The sequence below is a fragment of the Ovis canadensis genome, chromosome 14 (assembly GCF_042477335.2).
Source record: "Ovis canadensis isolate MfBH-ARS-UI-01 breed Bighorn chromosome 14, ARS-UI_OviCan_v2, whole genome shotgun sequence".
In the NCBI taxonomy this organism is placed as follows: Eukaryota; Metazoa; Chordata; class Mammalia; order Artiodactyla; family Bovidae; genus Ovis; species Ovis canadensis.
Window position 1 is genome coordinate 74,585,158 of NC_091258.1, and position 17,910 is coordinate 74,603,067.

Sequence of the window (17,910 nt, forward strand, 5' to 3'; positions counted from 1 at the left end):
ACTGAACAGAACACAGTACTCAGAAATAATTCTTTGTGTATATGTAGGTATATTCACAAGGATGTAAAGATACACAAAAGGGCAAGGACAGTCTCAATAACCATGATACTGAGAAAATAGATATCTGACAGCAAAAGAGTGAAGCTGGAATCTTGCTTGCATTCAAGGTTAAAACATCTCTGTGTCAAAGCATTCAATCCACAGAGTGAAAGGACAACCTCTGAATGGAGGTGATGAAACTTACCACCTGCCAGAGACTTAGATTCATTTCACAGTTTAAATCTGATGATGAACTAAAAAACCCTGTATCACTGATGTCTATTTCTGAACTTTCCATTTTATTAACAATAAGGATTTAAAGAGGTTGACCCACATCTTTAGTTTGAACTGCCTTAAAAAAGTCAGAACAAACTGCCCCTAATTGATCTGATTCCCAGATTTTACCAGGTATTATACATATTAATACCTGACTTCCACGTGCAGTTTCCTTACCCTGGTTGACAGAGAGCAGACAGCACATCCAGATGAGCCCTAAGCAAATCCCTGCTGCCCAACAACACTGAGACCCTGTCTCCAACCCGTGGGTGAGAAGCCCTGCCCGGGACGGTGCCCAGGGGAGCCTCCTCACAAGGGCCAGGTCACCGGGTCATGGCGAGACAGGATCCAAGTGGAGACGACAGGCCCTGAGGGAAGGCCCCAGGTGAGTATACGTGTACAAGAGCCAGACAGGACACTCCAGAGTCAGACACGATTCGCAAGTCCAGAGAACGGCATTTCAGGAAGGACAGACTAAATATGACCTTACCTGACAAAGAGCCATGTCTCACTCCTTTTCTTTCCTCTTCCTCAACTTCAGGGCTTCCTCAGGCAACACAAGTCTTCAGAGGTCTATCATGAAAGTTGAAAACATGCTGTTTAATGCTCAGAGTCAACACATCCTCTTCCTGAGCCCCAACCGCCCACATGGGAAGCCCTCACCGTGTGGAACAGACAGTTCCCTGTGGCCAGTCTCAGGAGGGACTCAGGACAGTCAATTCTGGCACAGAGACCAACATGGGACTTTCCCACACTTTCCCTCACATCACACTCCCTTCCTGGTGAGGCCTCATGCACACAGCAGCAGGGGCCACCTCCACTGACCCCACGATCCCCTTCAGGTCACACAGCAGGCCCTTGTCCAGCCTCAGTCAGAGCAGAGTGCCCCCTCCTCAGCCCAGATCTCTGCCCTCAGGACTGGGAGGACTCAGAGTCCTGATGCTCAGCGAGGGATCCACACTGGAATCAACTGGGACACCTTAAACATTCTTGTGCTGTGGACCAACACAAACTACCTGAAGGGGAATCTCTGGTCAGAGGGTATAAAACATGGGTATGCAAAACGCCTCATCAATGAAGCGTGAAGCCTGGATTGAGCACCATTCAGAGGAGAAAAGCTCCTCCCAACTCTCTTTCTTTCCCAGCCATACTAAGGTGTAACTAACAAAAATGGTATAAACGTACTGTGTACAAAGTGATCATGTGATAGATTCATACACTGAACAATTGTTATAGTCGAGTAGGTTACACTTCCACCTATGAGTACACTTTATTATTTCTCTCTGGGTGAATTTCAAGTATATAGAAACACTACAGGCAGCATGCAGTACCTCAGATCCCCAGAACTTACTTATTTTACAATTGATAATCTCTGCTCTTTGACTAACAGTGCCTCATTTCCCCTCCACTCAGGTCCTGGTAACAGCCTTATTACTCGATGGTTCTGAGTTTGACAAGTCTAGTTTCCACATAGTGTCTGTCCTCCTTTGTGAGGCTTATTTAACTTGGCATAATGTTCTCTAGGTTCATTCATTTTGGCATAAGTGCAGGATTCTTGATTTTTATATTTATATACAGAGAAAAAATAGTTCATGAATATACAGTATATAATAGATATTTCTATACCACTCTTTTGTTACCTATTCTTTTGTCAAGAGACATCTGGCCTGTGTCTATGCCTTGGCTACTGCAAATCCAGTCACACTCATGGGACTGTGGACATTGCCCTGAAAAACTAATCGCTTATTATTTGGATATCTGTCAGAAATGAGTTTGACAGACTGTAGGCTTATTTTATGTTAATTTGTTAAGGAACTTCCATTTTGTTTTCCAACATAGCAGTACCATTTACATTACCACCAACAGTGCACTTAAGATTCCGTGTTTTCTGTACTGTGCCTGTGTGTGTGCTTATTTTGGGAGGGACAGCAGTGGATAACACAGAACCTAACACTGGCCAGGCAGCAAGAGAGTTGCAGCTGCATCTTCTAGAGGACAAGCCTCCGGGTAGCAGATCACTGTGCATCGCTGCCCTCTGATTCTCTGAGCCATCTTCCCCTACGTCACAGGACTTTATGACTCTTCTCAGGTTGGGCCCAGAGAGCCCTACCGAGCAGGACCACCTTATAACAAGCATTCTGTGACTTTAACCTTAGTGCTTGTAATTTCCCAGCGCGCCTCAAACAAACTTACAAACGTTCATGGTGTCCAACAGAGTGTCCACAGAGCCCATAATGAGCCTCTAACCCTCTTACACAAACACAAAGCATTCCAAGCCCTGATAGCTCATGCATGAGGCAAAATACAAAAGAGGACACCCAAGGATCCACAGACACAAGATACCATAGTTTCATTTAGAGTGAGTGATCCAGGTCAAACATCGAAATCTCCAAAGACTATGAAACAGAGGGATAACTCCAATGATGCACATGGCCCAGTGAGACCTCACCATCTTCCAAGGAAACACTCCAGATTCTCTTGGTATCTTCCCAAATGCACATGAACCTTTCTGCACCAGCAACTCCAAGTACACAATGATACCAAAGTTGATGCAAAAAATGACCTGAGATTTTCCCTGTTACGCTACAGTGCCTGCCTGCTAAAAGAGCCACCAAAAGCCAGGGAGTGGAGTGGATGCTGGGGGCACCTGCTAGAACCAGCCCCTCAAGCCCAAGGCTCCCATCCTCCTGCATCCACAGCTGCCTGCGGGCTCAGCCCAGGCCACAGTTCTAACAGTGGAAAAGACTTCTCTTGGCTGAATTCCATGTCCTTCATTGCTGTTCATGTGTGGTCACGAGTTGTCAAATCAAACCTGTGCAGCCAAGTGTCAGCCTCAGCACTACTGTCCCGGGGAACATGAGCTAAGGCATTGGAACCTCAAACCATTCCATGCGGGCTCTCCAACAAACCTGCTACCAGGTTCTCCAGCCTGAACTGAGACATTCTCTTCCAACAGATCCACACACCCCTTGTCCCTGCAACTACACTTGGGATGGGCGCACGCTCCATTCACTACGCCCACTTTGATGGCCCCAAGTACTGCCACAAGCCTCCTGCAGACCCCACCAGGCTCTCTCCGCTTTCCCCATTTGTCTACCTCTCCTCCCTGCATGACTGGACTAAGCAAGACTAAAGCGCACAGGGGTTTCTTGGCAAAGGGGATCACAAGAGGAGTGCCCACGAGCTACCACCAAAAGGACACTGCAGATTCAGCATGAAAATCAAGAGACTGGCCCTCCTGGGAAAGTCTGCCACCACCTGGGGATATTATGGAGTCCACGTACAAAGGCATTTGAGATGAGGAAGTCTCAAAGCAAGGGTCTCCAGGTCTCACTATCTCCTGTTTTGCCCACCCACACCTACTTGGAAGATATTCTAGCTCTTGAGGGGTGCGGGGGACAGCGTCTCCTTCCTACCCCATTAGGTTTGGGATTTCTGCTCATCCTCAGCGCGATGAAATCACAATCACTGACACTGAGCACATGAACTCATAGATGGCAAAGCTGCTGTCCACGATGGTGACTGGTCCCTGGATGGACAAAGCGTAGATCTAGGGGCTGCAGTGGACTAAACACAGCAGACTAAACATGGGGACATCTCAGCCCACTGCTTGAGGACACCAGTTCTGTAGGGCTTTTCAGGACTTCCTATATTTCTTGGCTCTTCTTTTGAGTAATTAAGTAGTCACAGGGGGCAAAGATCAATTACAGCTGAAATGTCCAGAACATGGGAAACATCTTCATCACCTGCCCTGTTCTCTTGGTCTTTCCTGAGGATTATTCAGCCCAACCCATAGTCCTGTCATCTACAGACATTTCCAGTAACAGGTACTGCAGCCACGCTGGGAAGAAGAGGAACACTATGAGCCCTAAAAAGAGGGGAACCAGGAAGGACTCAAAATAACCCATGAAGAAGGGCATTAATTTCTGCTGATGGCAACTGATACACAGGCAATAAACCTGGGTAACAGGAGAGAGACTGTTAGGAGGGCATGGGGAGACCTCTCTGAGCCTAGACTTGAAGGGTGACAAAGGGCCTCAGCCAGGGTGACTTGAAGGTGAGAAACGAAACTAAGATGTCAGACAGAAATGGTTTTGGTATTTGGAAACAGAGAAAAGGTAAATGATACCAGGACAGGCTGAACCATGAGCAAAGAGTCAACTCCCAGGATGAGGCTGGAGACACTGACAGGGCCCTGAGCTTGACAGAGGGCTGTGGAACCACAGCGAGGAGTCAAGCTTTTGCCCCAGGAAAAGATGAAAGCCAGTGGAGGTCTGAACGTCAGGATGTAAAAGAAATCTCCCTTCAGATTTAGCCTTATTCATAGAAGTCATCTAATTCTGAGCCTGTGATCCTGCCTCCATCCTACAGTTTTCCTTTTCATTTTTCATTGAGGGATGACTGGGATCTATTTAAAATTCTCATTACCACCAGACACTCCCTCCAAACCAGAACTGCCACAAACAGACACACAGCCAATTTGGCTAATCATTTCAGGAGTCAGTGTTGCTCACGCTCAGAGTTTCCGGTCTAGCCTCTCATCTCCATGTTACAAGTGGGCTCCCTCAGGCCCAGAGAGAAGCCGTTTATGAGAAGGTCTGAGCTGAGTGAAGAGAACCGGTATAAGTGAATAATGAAATGAGAGGCTGAAGGGCAAGGGGGCCAAGTTTGTCCCTAATGCCCATCCCATTTAAGACTAGGAACATCTGTCATGTATCTGAGCAAAAGAAACTTTTCTTTCAAGATTGGGTCAAACTGACACCAAGCAGGTAATTCTTTATTATAAGATTGCAGTAAAATATTTTAAAAATACAGAATTGCAAATATATATCCACTGGTACAAAAAACATTGTAAGGGGTCAGCTTAGAAATAGGATCTGACCAATCTTTTTCATCATGAACAGAGAGACTCTGTTGGAAGGTTTCAGGTCAGTCCAGCTCATCCTTCCTCATTTGCACAGAAAAGTCAAAAAGGGACCTGAGGGAAACATCTTCATATCACCTCACAGCTCACTTTTTTCACTGATCATAGAAAATGGAGAAAACAGACCATTAGACTAACCAGTTAAACTAGGTAGTTTTTTTTTCTTTTTTTGAAAGGAAAGAATGAAGCATTTTATTTTGTTGCTTTTATCGTGTTAAATGTTCTTTTATTTTCCCATTTCTCAAAGAAATGCCTTTAATTTCACAAGACCTAATGTCATACCTCCGTCATTCTCTGGTAAAGAGCTGAGACCAGAAATATCCATTTGTGTGTGCACACATAAACACATACACACAATTCATGTCTTTGGTAAAACCACAGCTGAAAATATGTCTGTTTTATTATACGATGTCCCATACATAAAACCCTCCAAGATGTATTTCTCTTTGAATTCAGAGAAAGAGAGGGGAGGTGATCTTTGCTTATTAACTTTTATTTTTTCAGTTTCCTCATTTTTAATTTTTAATTATTTTAATTGGAAGATAATACTTTATAATATTGTGATGGCTTTTGCCATACATCAACATGAATTGGACATGTGTCTCCCCCATCCTGAACCCCCTTCCACCTTCCTCCTCACCAGATCTCTCTGGGCAGTTCCAGAGCTCTGGCTTTGGGTGCCCGGCTTTGTGCATCGAACTTGCACTGATCATTCTATTTTACATATGGTAATATGCATGTTTCAATGTTATTCTCTCAAACCATCCCACCCTCACCTTCTCCCACTAAGTCCAGAAGTCTGTTCTTTACATCTGTCTCCCTTTGTTGCCCTGCATGTAGGATCACTGGTACCATCTTTGTAAATTCCATATATACACATTAATATACAGTATTTGTCTTTCTCTTTCTGACTTATTTCACTCTGTATAATATGCTCTAGGTTCATCTACCTCATTAGAACTGGTAAACGAAGTGACATTTTTGCTAAGTATGGCACAAAATAGTCCAAGATGATTTACTACTCACCAAAGAAAATTTCAAATGTACGAGATGAAGGGAAGAAAGCACTCAGGCAAGGAATGAATCTGAAAAAAATATGAAAAAAAAATTGTGAATTATTTTTCATCTAAAAATCTGGTGTCAAAGTTTAAAAAAACACTGAGAATAATCATATTTAGAAAAGGATGGTAAGAGTAGAATACTGGAAACTTAAAAAGCTTATTTCTGAAGTTAAAAATGATTACAGAAACGGAATGAATTAAGACCTACTCCAAGCCACAAAAAGCAACATACATAAAGAAAGGAGAAAGTGTGAATCCAGTATAAAAAAAGTGTTCCTTTAAAAATGCTACTCAATAGTGATACAGTGCATGAGAATCTGCCTGATAATACAGGGGACATGGGTTCTATCCCTCCTTCAGGAAGATCCCACAAGTACAAGCAACTAAGCCTGTGCACAACTACTGAGCCTGTGCTTTAGAACCTGGGAGCCACAACCCCTGAGCACACAGCACAGCCTGGCCAAAAAAATTCATTAAAAAAAAAAAAAGCTACCACAGAGTGACACCCTGCAGTCAGTCATTTCTTGTCCCAGGTCTCTTCTTCCCTGACCTCTATCTCATGATAGGACAAGGGAAGGGGGTCTCTCACACCTCAGTGAATCAAGCCACTGCCCCAGGCTCAACAGGGTTTGCAAATGAAAGTCATCTTCTGCCACAACTAATAAATAAAGACACAAGCCTCATAGATAGGAGTTTTGAAATTCTCATCCTCCTCTGTATAACTAAAGAAATTATCTGTATCCAGACAACTGGCCACACCTGGATCGAGCTTACCCCTCTGTTCACCTATCTCCCTATTTCATCTGGGTCTCGGTGTCTCTTTTTCTCCCCCTCTGCTCTCCTGCTGCTCCTGTCCTATTTCCTCCCTCACAAGTGTCCTGTCCCAGGCTGCTGCAATTCGTTCCCCCTCGAAATGCTCTCTCTCCAACCTTCCTGAGTCTTTCAAAAATCCATACCTAAGTCTGCCTCTTTCTTCCCCCATTTCGGCTCCCTCTCTGCGCTCCAGATTACTCCCCTCCTCTCGCTGAGACTCTCCCTTCCTCCCCACTCTCTAGCAGGCCATGTGGCTATGCTTCCTTCCAGCTCTTTCTTCCTGTGCTCCTTACCTCTTTCTCTGTCAACACCATAAAACCAGCCACCTCAAATTGAGACTTGACCCCATGTGGCGGGACTCGAACCGGGTGAAAAGACAACTCGGCACTCTAACCGAAGAGGCCAGGACTCAAACCCGGCCTAAACCCAGTTAGGGACTCTCCACCTCTGATGTCCCTCATCACCCTTCGCCTCCCCGCTCCCATCACTGAGACAGGGCAGTTCTCCCTGTGCTGTTTTCCAGTCCCTGGAGATCTGGCTTTCTGATTTATTAATACTTCTCTATTTTACTCACTTGGCTATTTTCAAGGCTTAACCTCTTTGACTTGACTATCCCTTTGCAAGTCCCTCAGCCAGTCTCAGTTTTCCCATTGGTTCTCCCTGATGCTTTTCTCCTCAGTTTCAGTTATTTCTCTCAGTCCTTCTGACTCTGCTTCTGCTGATCCTCCTGCCTCCTGAATTTACTGAGTGGGCGACAGAACGAGACGCCCCCGGACCGGAAGATCACCATTTCCGACCGAGCTGAACTGGGCATGCAACAGCACTGGCTGTCACATGGCTGGCCCAGGTCACCTGCCCTATGAGGGGTGAGGGGACGGGCTGACAGGAAAGGGGGCTGCTGCGGGGCAAAAGGACCGGCCTCAGGAGACGCGAGGACAGTGGGGCTGAGAGGGAGGGGGCTCAGGAGCGGGGCGGCCTCTCCGGAATCCCGGGACCGGGGAGAGGGCGCGGCCTCTCAGGAGAGCGGGGGCGACCGGCTCTGCCTCCAGCGGTCGAGAAGGTGACGCGGCGGGGCGCTGCTCCAACTAGCGAGAGAGGGCTTTACTTGGCGAGGCCAGAAGTAAAAAAGGGTTTTAAGCAGGACAATGTCGCCAGAGGCGGTGTCTACGCGCACCGAGGGCCGAAACCGCCTCAGCAACACTTAAAACCCAAACGAAAAGATAACTGGGCCGCAGCGGCAGCGTCTATTCGGGGCCGAGCACCGGGTGCCAGGGATTTCAGGTCGCTGGCAATTCCCACACCATGAGGACGAGTGAGCGGGGGCGCAGGTGGGGGTTGGAGGGGTGGCGAGCTCTGCAAACTTACTCGAGAAGGAATCTTAGACGCCGCTCGGGAACCTCGGCTCCGCGCTCTCCAACTTCCGGCTCCGTGTGAAAGGGCTCTTGGTTTTAGAGCCGCGGCTTCCGACCAGGGGCGGGGCGAGCACCCGCTGTGCGCAGAGTTCGTGGGAGGGGCGGGGCGCGGAGGGAGCGGGGCCTGTTACCTTGACAGCATTAAGTTACGTCTGTAACACTGCTCTGGTAAAAGCTTCGTTATGTTGGAAGCCAAGATACTTCCTCTTAAGACTAAAAGGGTTTATTCTCAATAAAAAGCTGTTTTTCACAGCATGGTGTGCTTAGATCTGCCAGTGAGGCTGAAGCAATTCAGGGATCTGGGAACTTGGGCAGTTTTAAGAAATAAGAAAGGGACGAGTCTCTATATTACAAACACAAAACTCTACCTGGGTAGAAATGTGCTATTCCTACCGACACCCTGCAAAACAGCAAACTCAAAATAATGCTCAGTTCAACAAACTCAGGGTCAGTACCTGGGTGTCTGAGATGGAGGACTTAAGGGATATGATCATTTGGGTCACTAACCACAGCTTTAAAAAGAGCAAGACGCTTTAAATGATACTGTGTTATTGTTTCTCCTATCCAACGTGTTTTCATTATTTCCCTTTCTAAACCTTATATGCAGAGTACATCATGAGAAACGCTGGGCTGGAAGAAACACAAGCTGGAATCAAGATTGCCTGAAGAAATATTAATAACCTCAGATATGCAGATGATACCACCCTTATGACAGAAAGTGAAGAGGAACTAAAAAGCCTCTTGATGAAAGTCAAAGAGGAAACCAAAAAAGTTGGTTCAAAGTTCAACATTCAGAAAACGAAGATCATGGCATCCGGTCCCATCACTTCATGGGAAATAGATGGGGAAACAGTGGAAACACTATCAGACTTTATTTTTGGGGCTCCAAGATCACTGCAGATGGTGATTGCAGCCATGAAATTAAAAGATGCTTACTCCTTGGAAGAAAAGTTATGACCAACCTAGATAGTATATTCAAAAGCAGAGACATTACTTTGCCAACAAAGGCCCGTCTAGTCAAGGCTATGGTTTTTCCTGTGGTCATGTATGGATGTGAGAGTTCGACTGTGAAGGCAGAGCACCGAAGAATTGATGCTTTTGAACTGTGGTGTTGGAGAAGACTCTTGAGAGTCCCTTGGACTGCAAGGAGATCCAGCCAGTCCATTCTGAAGGAGATCAGCCCTGGGAGTTCCTTGGAAGGAATGATGCTAAAGCTGAAACTCCAGTACTTTGCCCACCTCATGCAAAGAGTTGACTCATTGGAAAAGACTCTGATGCTTGGAGGGATTGGGGGCAGGAGGAGAAGGGGACAACAGAGGATGAGATGGCTGGATGGCATTACAAACTTGATGGGCCTGAGTCTGAGTGAACTCCGGGAGTTGGTGATGGACAGGGAGGCCTGGTGTGCTGCGATTCATGGGGTTGCAAAGAGTCGGACACACTGAGTGATTGAACTGAACTGAACTGATACTGTGAAAGGATTATCACAAAAAGTTTACCTAGCATCCATAATTTCCTATGAAGGAATGAATGAATGAATGAAGTCACTCAGTTGTGTCCGACTCTTTGCGACCCCATGGACTGTAGCCTACCAGGCTCCTCTGTCCATGGGATTTTCCAGGCAATGGTACTGGAGTGGATTGCCATTTCCTTCTCCAGCGGATCTTCCCAACCCAGGGATCGAAACTGGTCTCCCACATTGTAGACAGACGCTTTACCGTCTGAGCCACCAGGAAGTAGGCGTAATTTTTCTTTTCTTCTATTTTGCTTTCTCTTTTTAGGTTATCTATAATTTCAAACTCTATCTATTTCTAGATAACCTAAAAAGAGAAAGCAAAATAGAAGAAAAAAACATTTTTTTTCTTTTGATGAGAACCGCATTATTCTTTAAAATACTCTATTCTATACTTCGGAGGAAGTGCTTAGTCACTCAGCTGTGTCAGATTCTTTGCAACCCCATGGACCATAGCCTGCCAGGCTCCTCTGTCCGTGGGACTCTCCAGGCAAGAATACTTGAGTGGATTGCCATGCCCTCCTCCAGGGGATCTTCCCAACCCAGGGATCGAACCCAAGTTTTGTGCATTGCAGGCAAATTCTTTACTGTCTGAGCCACCAGGGAAGCCTGACTATTAAGTATCTTTCCCAAAAACTTGTTTAGGAAATTACACTAAACTAAATAATATCAATAATGTAACTTCAAGTTGATTATATGTTCAGTATGAACATAATTAGAATTTTTCACTATTTTCAAGTTGTAATATATTTTAGGACTTTATTTTCTAAAGCTATGACAAACCTTGACAGCATATTAAAAAGGAGAGACATTATTTTGCCCACAAAGGTCTGTATAGTAAAGCTATGGTTTTTCCAGTAGTCATGTATGGATATTAGAGCTGGACCATAAAGAAGGCTGAGTGGTAAAGAACTGATGCTTTTGAACTGTGGTGCTGGAGAAGACTCTTGAGAGTCCCTTGGACTGCAAGATCAAACCAGTCAATCCTAGGGGAGATCAATCCTGAATATTCACTGGAAGGGCTGATGTTGAAGCTGAAGCGCCAATACTTTGGTCACGTGATATGAAGAGCCAACTCATTAGAAGAGCCCCTGATGCTGGGAAAGATTGAAAGCAGGAGAAGAAGGGAAAGACAGAGAATGAGATGGCTGAATGGCATCATCCACTCAATGGACATGAGTTTCAGCAAGCTCTGGGAGATGGTGAAGGACAGGGAAGGCTGGCATGCTGCTGTCCACAGGGTTGCAAAGAGTCGGACATGACTGTCCAAATGAACAACAACAACGTTCTCTCAAATGTGTGTAAAAAAGTCTGAAAAATAGTCTTCCGAAGATTTGAGATTTCTGGATGAGCACCATACCCCCATCAAATCATGGAATCTAATCAACATTTTCAGAACCTTCAAAAATGGCAGATTACATGTTATTTTCCAAAACACATGTCAAAATATATCAGTCTTAGCAAAATCTTCTTAGATGCCCTTCTAGTAGCCAACTCCCACACTTAGATTTGTTTCAGAGCAGACTGTTTGATTCGAAATCTCATAGGCATTCTCTTCCTTATTCAATTCAGTTCACTCACTCAGACGTGTCTGACTCTCTGTGACCCCATGAATCACAGCACGCCAGGCCTCCCTGTCCATCACCAACTCCCAGAGTTCACTCAAACTCATGTCCATCGAGTCAGTGATGCCATCCAGCCATCTCATCCTCTGTCGTCCAAACTGAGCTATCAGGGAAGCCCAAATGAAATATTAACTTCTGCATTAAAAAAAAAAAGAAAGAATGCCATTTGCAGCTACATGAATGGAATTAGAGATTATCATACTAAGTGAATAAGCCAGACAAAGACAAATTATCACTTATATGTGAAATTTTAAAAAAGATCTAATTGAACTTACATACGAAACAGAAACAGACCCAGAAACGTAGAAAACAAACACAGAAGTGACCAAAGCGGAAGGTAGGAGGGATAAATCAGGATTTGGGATTAATACAGACACACTCCTAGGTATAAAACCGATACCCAACAAGGAGCTCCTACACAGTACAGGGAACTATACTTCATAGTTTGTAATACCCTATAAGGGAAAAGGATGTGTCAAAGAATATATATAAATAAAACAATCACTTTGCTGTATACCCCAAATTAACTGAACACTGTAAATCAACAACTTCAATAAAAAATTTCTAAGTAATAATACCTACAAATTACATATCCTAAAATAAACAGGTAAATTTGTAGAAACATACTATCTAATCCTTAATCATAAAGCCAATAAAAATGTGAACCAAATTATAACTAGAAAGATTCAAGCAGTAATTAAAATCCTCACACTAAGAAAAACCTAGGGTCAGATGCCATCTGTGAAATTATACTAAACCTTTACAAAAGAAGCACCTCTAATCCTGCCAAAAATATTACAAAGAGTTGAAGATGCAACACTGACAAACTCACTGAATGGAGCCAACATGATTCTGAAATCAACCAAAAAAGATAAAAGAACAAAAAAGTAAAATCCAATACTCCCTGATGAATATTGATGCAAAATCCTTAACAAAACACCAGCAAACCAACTTCAACACCACATTAAAAAGATCTGAATTCATGACCAAGTGAATTTTATTCATATAAAACAAAGAGGACTCAACAAACAAAAATCAATTTATACATCACATTAACAGAATAAAGGGGAAAAACAACAAATGACCACCTCAATTGACACAGAAAAAAAGCATCTTACAAAATTCAACCACCTTTAAATATATATACACAAACTAGAAAAAATAAGGTATCTCAAAGTAAAATATACCCTGTATGAAAAGAGCACACCTAACATTGTTCTCAATGCTGAAAGACTGAAAACTTTTCCTCTGAGATCAGGAAGAAGGCAAGGACGTGCACTCTGCATCACTGTTCAACAAAGGACTGAAACCCCTAACCAGAGCAATTGGACAAGAAAAAGAAATCAAAGCTTCCCAAAGTGAAAACTTAGAAAAGTTACCTTCTTTCCTAGAGGACAAGGTCTTTTATGTATAAACTGTAAAGACTCCACACAAACACAAAAAAACCCCTGCCACATCAAATAACAATTTTAGCAAACTGGCAGGATACAAAAGTCAACATGCAAATCAGTTGCATTTCTATATACAATGAACAATGTCAAAAGAAAATCACATAACAATTTTATTTACTATTATATTAAAAATGGCTGAAATATTTAGGAATAATTCACCAAGGAGGTGAAATATATACACTGAAAACTACTTAACCACTTCTAAAAGAAATCTAAAATAAATAGATCTAGTAGTCATGGACTGGAAAACTCAGTACTGTTACCCAAAGTGTTCCACAGATTTAATGAATTCATTATGAAAATTACAATAGAAGTGTTTGCAGAAATATAAAAAAACTTGCCAGAAGTCATAGAGAATCTCAAGGGACCATAAACTGCAAAAATACTCTTCAGTAAGTAGAAAGATGTTGAGGTCTTTTAACGGACAGGAACCTGGTGGTCTGGAGACTACCGATAAGAAAGTAAAGGAGAGAGAAAAAGGCTGATATTCCTTGGTTTACACAGAAAGCCAACAAAGTCCCCGACACGGGGCTTGCTCTGTTCACGGAGGCCTCAGGAGCCCTCTCGATGGGCTGAAGGCGCAGCACGCCTCTCTTATTGGAACACAGAATTCCTGACAGATCCAAAACAGCACGCAGGAAGCCTCCTGTTAACAGGAAGAAGAAAAATGAAGGCCACCCTTTTTAAAATTTCAAGCCATATCACAATATAATCCAGATGGTATAGTGCTGGCATAAACATGGATTTATACACCAAGGGAACAGAAAAGAATGCTCAGAAATAACCATTTGCATATATTTAAAAATCTAATAACAAGGATGCTAAGAAAACCCAGTGGAAAAAAGACAGTTGCCATAACAAATGGTGAATCTATGGGTAAAACAATGAAGAGGAAACCTCACCTGCATCAAAAGTAAAAACATCTCTGTGCCAAACCACAAAATGAACACAGTGAAAAGACAAAATCTGAAAAATGATGGCAATGAAAGTGAATTTCCAATTCTCAGATTTAGATTCATGTCACAGTTTCAAACAGATGATGGAATAGCACACCCTTTATCACTGATACCTGATTCTGAACTTTCCATCCTATTTCCAATCAAGATTTTGAAGTCAGTGCCTCACTCACTTAGCTTCAACTACCTTAGAACAAATTTCCCGTTTTAGGTCTATTTCCAGATTTTACCAGGTACTATACATGTTAATCAGAGAAGGCAATGGCACCCTACTCCAGTACTTTTGCCTGGAAAATCCCATGTACGGAGGAGCCTCGTAGGCTGCAGTCCATGGGATCGCTAAGAGTCGGACAGGACTAAGCAACTTCACTTTCACTTTTCACTTTCATGCATTGGAGAAGGAAATGGCAACCCACTCCAGTGTTCTTGCCTGGAGAATTCCAGGGACGGGGGAGATTGGTGGGCTGCCGTCTATGGGGTCGCACAGAGTCAGACACGACTGAAGCGACTTAGCAGCAGCAGCAGTGCATGTTAATACCTGCCTTCCATGCACAGATTCTTAATCCTGATTGACAGAGAGCAGACTGCACATCCAGAAGGACCAGAGGCAATCCCTGCTGCCCAACAGCACTGAGACCTCTTCTAAAACCTGTGGGTGTGAAGCCCTGCCCAGGATGGTGCCCTCTACACAAAGTCCAGGCCACTGGGTCATGGGAAGACGGGATCTAAGTGGAGACGACAGACCCTGAGGGAAGTTCCCTGGTGAGTGTGCACTACAGGTGTCAGGAAGGATACTTCAGAGTCAGAGATGATTAGTAAGTCCAAAGAAGGGATTTCAGGAAGGACAGACTGAGAATCAACTGAGAATATGATTTTACCTGAGAAAGAGCCATTCCTCTTTTCTTTTTTCCTCCTCTTCCCAGCTTCTTCCTCAGACAATCTAAGTTTTTAGAAGTTGATCTTGCAAGTGGAAAACAGGCTGCTTAAGGCTTAGGATCAACATTCCCCCTTCGTCTGCCACAACCAGAAAAACAGGAAGACCTCCCTATGTGGAACAGTGCTTTGGTGTCCACTGCCTCAGGTGGGATGCTGTTTCTGCCCTCCTATTTCTTCCCTCACACCTCTCTTGCCCCCTCGGCAACTTGTTTCTCCTCTTGCTGCTCTTCTCCCCACTCCCACCCTTCTAAGTGTCCGAAGTATCTGTACATCTGTCTCTTTCTTTCTCCAACTCTGCTCCCTCTCTGCCTTCTAGTCACACCTCTTCTCTCCCCGTTACACTCCCACTCTGGGGCACTCCAGGTGTCTATGCTTAGCCCCTTCTCTTCTCTTCCAGTCAACACCTACCCGTTTCTCTCCCAGGATCACCCCTGTCAGCCCTCCTACCGCAGACGCAGGGCCCCTGTCTCCTTGTCTCCAACTCCTGGAGATCCCACGCCTTTGTCCATTTCTCTTTCACCCACCCGCTACTTTAAGGGAGGGCTAAATCTATTTCATTTTACCATCTCTGCAAGTGCCTCAGCCATCCTGGGCCACTCCGTCGGTCCTCTCATTGTTTCCCACTTCTGACTTTGCCTTTCACTCTCAGTCACTGCTTCTTCTGATCCCCCTCGCCCACGTATCTACAGAAATGAGCAAATGAAACGCTCACCTATCAAAACAGCACATTTTCCAACGAGACGGACTCGTGACGGAAAAACACTGGGTGTCACACTTCCAGCCCAGGGGTGAGAAAAAGGGACTGACCGGGAAGGGAAGCCTGCGGGGCAGAACGATCGGCCTGAGGAGACGCGAGGGCAAAGAGGGTGGGAGCGAGGGGGTCTCGGGGGCCGGCCGGGCTCTCCAGAATCGCAGGATCGGGGAGAGGACGCGGCTTCTCCGGGAGTGGGGCTGTCGACGCGACCTCCAGGGGCCGACAGGGTGAGGGAGAACCAGCGGGACCCTGAAGATGGGAGTGGCGAGGGCCGGTTGGACGGCTAAGCGCGCAGCACAGATTCACACTAAGAGAAAAAAACTCAAGGGCCGCCGGGCGACCTTCTCTCTCGGCCTTCCGCTTCCGCAGGAAACTGCGCACGCGCGGATCACGAGGCGGAGCTTCCGGGTCGGGGGTTAGGCGGATCGCTGCAGGCAAGGGGCGGGGCGAGGAGCGTCCAAGTCTGCAGAGCGAGAGCAAGGCGGGGCAAGGGGCAGGGAGATGCTTAACAGTCCTATGAAAGTGAAGTAGCTCAGTGGAGTCCGACTCTTTGCGATCGCACGGACGGTAGCCTACCAGCCTCCTCCCTCCATGGGATTCTCCAGGCAAGAATACTGGAGTGGGTTGCCACTTCCTTCTCCTAGGGCTCTTCCCGACCCAGGGATCGAACCCTGGTCTTACGCATTGCAGGCAGACGCTTTAACCTCTGAGCCACCAGGGAAGCCCCGTAACAATCCTGTGATGTCCCATAAATTACAGCCTGTTTTTTTTAATCTGTTGCCTTTAACATCTAAATAGATAGCATATTCTTCTATAATTACAATATGGAAATGTCTATGAACAAAATAAACTTTTTGTCATATGTTGAGGAAAGAACGGTGGTAGTAGTGAAAGTCGCTCAGTCGTGTCCGACTCTGCGACCCCATGGTCTATACAGTCCATGGAATTCTCCAGGCCAGAATACTGGAGTGGGTAGTCTTTCCCTTCTGCGTGAGATCTTCCCAAGCCAGGGATCTAACCCAGGTCTCCCGCATTGCAGGCGGATTCTTTACCAGCTGAGCCACAAGGGAAGCCTCTGTTAGCGAGATTCATCCAGTGTTTTAGCAACAACATCTAAGCAGCCAGGGTTTCGTCAGTGTTTGGAGACAGACTTAAACATCTGCAATCTGTGCATACCTTTGATTTCTTCTTTTAGTGCCTGTTGTCTGCTGGACAGTTCTCTTCTCCTTAAATTCTTCCCATTTAATTTAAATTTTATATATTCCCCCACAGCCTCCTGGAAATTTTGAGGATTTGGGTCACTTTGCGCTCCCCCTCAGGATGAGAGGAAAACATACACTGGGCACAGTGGAGAGGAGGAAGCTGGCGGGTTCCGCGGATCAGAGGCACTGTTACCGGCGGGGCTCCACACGGCCATGCAAGCAGAGGTGGCGGCCATCCCAGGTCGCTGTGTCACCCAGTTACACTTTTAAGGCAAAAGCTTATAACTTTGTAGACCAGTTATGTTGGAAACTAGGATATTTCCTCCTAACAAGTAGAAAAGTTTCAACAAAGATTTTATTTTCCTTTTTAAAATTTTTTGAAATGACAAAAGTATGACAACACATTTACATCAGGCTTTGAAAATAGTTACAGACAATTCCACTGTATATTACAATTTTTTCAGTAGACAAATTAAGATTTTTACTAGGAATCTCAATATTAAACTCTCAAAAATTAATAGAATGGACAGGAAAGTAGGTTATAGTAGACCTGAAAAAAATTGTGAACCAATTCAACATAATTAAGACTTATACAATTTTCACACAAGAGCAGGATACAAATTTTATTCAAGTTCCCATAGACTATTAACCAGGAGACACTGGAATATGACGTAAAACAAGGTGCAAAAGTTTCATGGCCTAAATAAAGAGTATTGAAATCATACAGGGCCTGCTCTCTTATTACTGTGAAACTATGTGAGAATCAATACCAAAAGGTATTTGAAAATAACCCACATATTTTCAAGTGCAATAAATAAATAAATGTTTTTGTCAGCAGGTTCTTGCCTGTCCTGCTCCTGGCAATTCAGGGATTGGGAACCTGGGTCTCCAAAGAGTTCCTGAACGGCCGTAATTGGATGCAGAAACTTTCCTCCCATTAGAATAATT

General features: G+C 44.7%; 1 protein-coding gene across 9 annotated transcripts in view; it reads right to left on the bottom strand.

Moving 5' to 3' along the window:
• LOC138419231 (zinc finger protein 665-like) overlaps window positions 1-16,145 on the bottom strand; it is a 33,071-nt gene extending 16,926 nt beyond the window's left edge. Inside the window, exons 1-6 of one of the 9 annotated variants that reach the window (XM_069551798.1) lie at window positions 15,814-16,131; window positions 15,570-15,689; window positions 14,949-15,030; window positions 8,479-8,602; window positions 6,266-6,324; window positions 806-888 (exon numbers count right to left, since the gene is read on the bottom strand). In XM_069551798.1, the coding sequence (XP_069407899.1) occupies window positions 806-820 (15 nt within the window). In that variant the 5' untranslated portion in view covers window positions 821-888; window positions 6,266-6,324; window positions 8,479-8,602; ... (1 more) ...; window positions 15,570-15,689; window positions 15,814-16,131. Of the gene's footprint in view, window positions 1-805; window positions 889-6,265; window positions 6,325-8,478; window positions 8,657-14,948; window positions 15,085-15,569; window positions 15,690-15,718 lie in introns of all 9 variants that reach the window. The other 8 variants (XM_069551796.1, XM_069551795.1, XM_069551794.1 and 5 more) reach the window with 8 other exon arrangements.
• Window positions 16,146-17,910: the final 1,765 nt, after the last annotated feature.